Source organism: Otolemur garnettii, unplaced genomic scaffold (genome assembly GCF_000181295.1).
Source record: "Otolemur garnettii isolate 467f Iridium unplaced genomic scaffold, OtoGar3 scaffold00061, whole genome shotgun sequence".
Lineage (NCBI taxonomy): Eukaryota > Metazoa > Chordata > Mammalia > Primates > Galagidae > Otolemur > Otolemur garnettii.
In genome coordinates, this window is record NW_003852456.1 from 3451048 (window position 1) to 3455006 (window position 3959).

The window sequence follows — 3959 nt, forward strand, 5'->3', positions numbered from 1 at the left end:
AACAGAGTCTCACTTTGTCACCCTCATAGAGTGCTGTGACATCACAGCTCACAGCAACCTCCAACTCTGGGCTTAGGTGATTCTTTTGTCTCAGCCTCCTGAGTAGCTAGGACTACAGGTGCCCACCACAACGCCCGGCTATTTTTTTTGTTGCAGTTTGGCCAGGGCTGGGTTCAAAACCGCCACCCTTGGTATATGGGGCCGGCACCCTACTGAGCCACAGGCGCTGCCCCTAGTGAGTCATCTCAAACTCACAGCAACCTCAAACTCTTGGGCTTTTAAGCGATTCTCTTGCCTCAGCCTCCCAAGTAGCTGGAACTGTACCATCCAGCTGTTTTTTAGGGATGGGATCTCACTTTTGCTCAGGCTGGTCTCAAACTCGTGAGCTCAAGCAATCCACCTGCCTGGGCCTCCCAGAGTGTTAGGATTTTACAGGAGTGAGCCACCTCGCCAGGCTTCTAATCTGAATTTTTTAAAAAAAGATGAATGAAGTAACAGTATGGGGTAAAAATTTTTTAAACCTTGTTGCTGCTTAAAAGTGATTATTTTTTAAAGTAGTTTATATACTACAAAATAATGCAGAAAAGATTAGCATAACCCAGAGCCAGGATGAGATGCTAACTCATGGGACAAGTTAAAACTCAGTCTGTTTATACTCCCCACGCCCCCTGCTCAGTCCTAGCCTGTACCCCCAAACTTTTCAAAGTATTTTCTTTCTTTCTTTTTTTTTTTGAGACAGAGTCTCAGTATGTCACCCATGCTAGAGTGCCGTGCATCACAGCTCACAGCAACCTCAAACTCTCGGGCTTAAGTGATTCTCTAGACTGAGCCTCCCAAGTAGCTGGGACTACAGGTGCCTGCCACAGTGCCCAGCTGTTTTTGTTGCAGTTGTTGTTGGTTAGCTGGCCTGGGCTGGGTTCGAACCCGCCGGCCTTGGTGTATGTGGCTGGTGCCGTAACCACTGTGCTATAGGCACTGAGCCAAAGTATTTTATTTCTGATCTGAGCATGAATATTGGAGAGAATTTATCCTTTTGTACATCATAATTTACTTCTCTTTTTATCACCTTTTACATGCCTAAGATTTCCCCTTTTCTCCAGATAGGTGAAAATGGTGACCCCAAAGCCTTCCTAATAGAGATTTCCTGGACAGAAACATATCCCCAAACACCTCCAATTATATCTATGAATGCCTTTTTTAACAACACCATGTGAGTAGTGTTTTGTTTTCATTGTTTTTTCATTTTACTCTCTATTTTACTTTTCTCTTAGCAACGTATTTGTTGTGCATTATAGATCATCAGCTGTAAAGCAGAGTATATTAGCCAAGTTACAGGAAGCGGTGGAAGTCAACCTTGGAACGGCGATGACCTACACGTTATTTGAATATGCCAAGGACAATAAAGAGCAGTTCATGGAGAATCACCATCCCGTTAATCTTGCAGTGAGTATGTGATTATTTTTTGCAAGATTCTTTTGTTATTTTGGTTTTGCTCTCCTAGTAATTTTTACTAGTTAATATTTTCTCAAAATTATAAAGATACTTTGTGTTAGATTTCAAATAAGAATTACATCCTGTTACTGTAGCACTCTGAGAGGCTGGGGCAGGTGGATTGCTTAAGCTCAGGAGTTCAAGACCAGCCTGAGCAGGAGCGAGACCGCGTCTCTTCTAAATAGAAAAAACTAGTCAGGCATGATGGCAGGTAACTATAGTCCCAGCTACTTGGAAGTCTGAGGCAGGAGGATCATTTGAGCCCAAGACACTGAGGTTGCTGTGAGCTCTGATGACACAGCACTGTATTCAGGGCAAGTGAGTGAGACACTCTGAAAAAAAAGTGTTAGTTATCATAAACCATCTTTACACAAACCCAAATGTGTTTTCTTTGTTTGTTTGTTCTTTGTTTTTTGGGGTTTTTTTGAGACAGAGCCTCAAGTTGTCCCCCTGGGTAGAATGCTGTGGTATCACACTCACAGCAACCTCCAACTCCTGGGCTCAAGCGAGTCTCCTGCCTCTGCCTCCCAAGTAGCTGGGACCGCAGGCACCCACTACAACACCCAGCTATTTTTTGGTTGCAGCCATCATTGTTGTTTGGCGGGCCAGGGCTGGATTCGAACCCACCACCTTAGATGTATGTGGCTGGCGCCTTAGCCACTTGAGCCACAGGCGCTGAGCCAATCCCAAATGTTTTAAAAATATTCTTCAAGGAACCAGGATGTTCTAAGTAAGTCCATGTGATTTTTCTAAAGACTTGTTTAAAATCTCCAAATCATAGCAAGTTAACTGAATTATAAAATGACCTTGGAACCTCAGATCTTCGATATAATGCTGTTAATCAAGTCTCCTTCCCAGGGTTTTGACTACAGTAGTTGCACTAATATATGTCATTCAACATGAACTTTTAGAGCAGTGGTTCTCACCCCACAGGAACTGTATTAAAGGGTTGCGGCATTAGGAAAGTTGAGAACCACTGTTTTAGAAGAATAAAACCAGTAATGTGTGGGGCGATGCCTGTGGCTCAGTGGGTAGGGTGTCAGCCCTATATACCCAAGGGTGGCGAGTTCAAACCTGGCCCCAGACAAACTGCAACAAAAAAATAGCCAGACATTTTGGTGGGCACCTGTATTTGGGCGGCTAAGGCAAAAGAATCACAGAAGCCCACGAGTTGGAGGTTGCCATGAGCTGTGTGATGCCACAGCACTCTACCAAGGGCAATAAAATGAGACTCCGTCTCTAAAAAAAAACCAGTAATGTGATAAGGACACCTGATTTAATAAATGAGTAATATATAGGATGCTTTTATTTCATTTCATAAGTCTAAAAATCATCGATGCATTTCAGGCTATACCTATGGTTAGTGTTATTATTTAATAAGTTTTAAGGCACTGGGCCAGGTGGTTCACATCTGTATCCTAGCACTCTAGGAGGCTGAGGCAGGTAGATTGCTTGAGCTCTCCGGTTCAAGACCAACCTAAGCAAAAGTGAGACCTCATCTCTACTAAAAATGGAAAAACTTAGCCAAGAGGATCACTTGAGCCCAAGTTGGAGGTTGCTGTGAGATACGATGCCACAGCACTCTACCCAGGGTGGCAGCTTAAGAATCTGTCTCAAAAAAAAAAAATTTTAAGGCGTGGGTCTAAGAATTATTTTTATTTTTAGACATCAACAAGCAATACAATCTCAGTTGAAACTCCTAATACAAACTCATCAAGTAAGAAAAAAGACAAAAAAGAACAACTTTCAAAAGCCCAGAAACGTAAGCTGGCAGATAAAACAGGTTTGTGAATTTTTTTTTCTTTTACAACCCAGATAAATGGATTGCTTTTTAGTGTGATATGAGTGCTTAATAATATATTTAGATTTAGAAGATTAACTTTCTATTCTTGTAATATTTGGATCAGAGGCCTCTTGGTCACAGATATATGTTGAAAATACTATTTCATCATCAGAGATAACCATTGAAAAGAAGGTAACTGCGTAGCAGGGTAACTATAAATGAGACTTGTAGTTGAGGTACATTAGTATACAAATAGTATATAAAAATATGAGTCCAATGTGTGTCCTCTGGCATGTTTGGGACTTTTCTATTTGTTAACCTCTGTGATGGGTATGTATTATTAAAAATTCTTTAAAATACAACTTCATTTGGAATGAAATCTGTTACTGAGCCCTTAGCACAGTAAATAATGTTTTTGTTTATAGTTAACTTATTTAACTTACAAGCACAATAAGATTTAAGAATAGAATTCCATGTGTCATGGGTGGCGCCTGTAGCTCAAGTGGCTAAGGTGCCAGCCACATACACCAGAGCTGGTGGGCTCGAATCCGGCCCAGGCCTGCCAAACAATGACAACCACAACCAAAAAAAAAACAAATAGCTGGGTGTTGTGGCGGGTGCCTATAGTCCCAGCTACTCGGGAGGCTGAGGCAAGAGAATTGCTTAAGCCCAGGAGTTGGAGGTT

The 3959-nt window shown here is 41.9% G+C and overlaps 1 protein-coding gene across 3 annotated transcripts in view; it reads left to right on the forward strand.

Annotated features, from left to right (window-relative positions):
• Window positions 1-3959, forward strand: part of RWDD4 (RWD domain containing 4) — a 22065-nt gene that overhangs the window by 10989 nt on the left and 7117 nt on the right. For 2 of the 3 annotated variants that reach the window (XM_003792790.3, XM_023514922.1), the window contains 3 exons: window positions 1101-1210; window positions 1296-1443; window positions 3157-3274. In XM_003792790.3, the coding sequence (XP_003792838.1) occupies window positions 1101-1210; window positions 1296-1443; window positions 3157-3274 (376 nt within the window). The remainder of the gene's footprint in view (window positions 1-1100; window positions 1211-1295; window positions 1444-3156; window positions 3275-3959) is intronic. The other variant, XM_023514923.1, reaches the window with a different exon arrangement.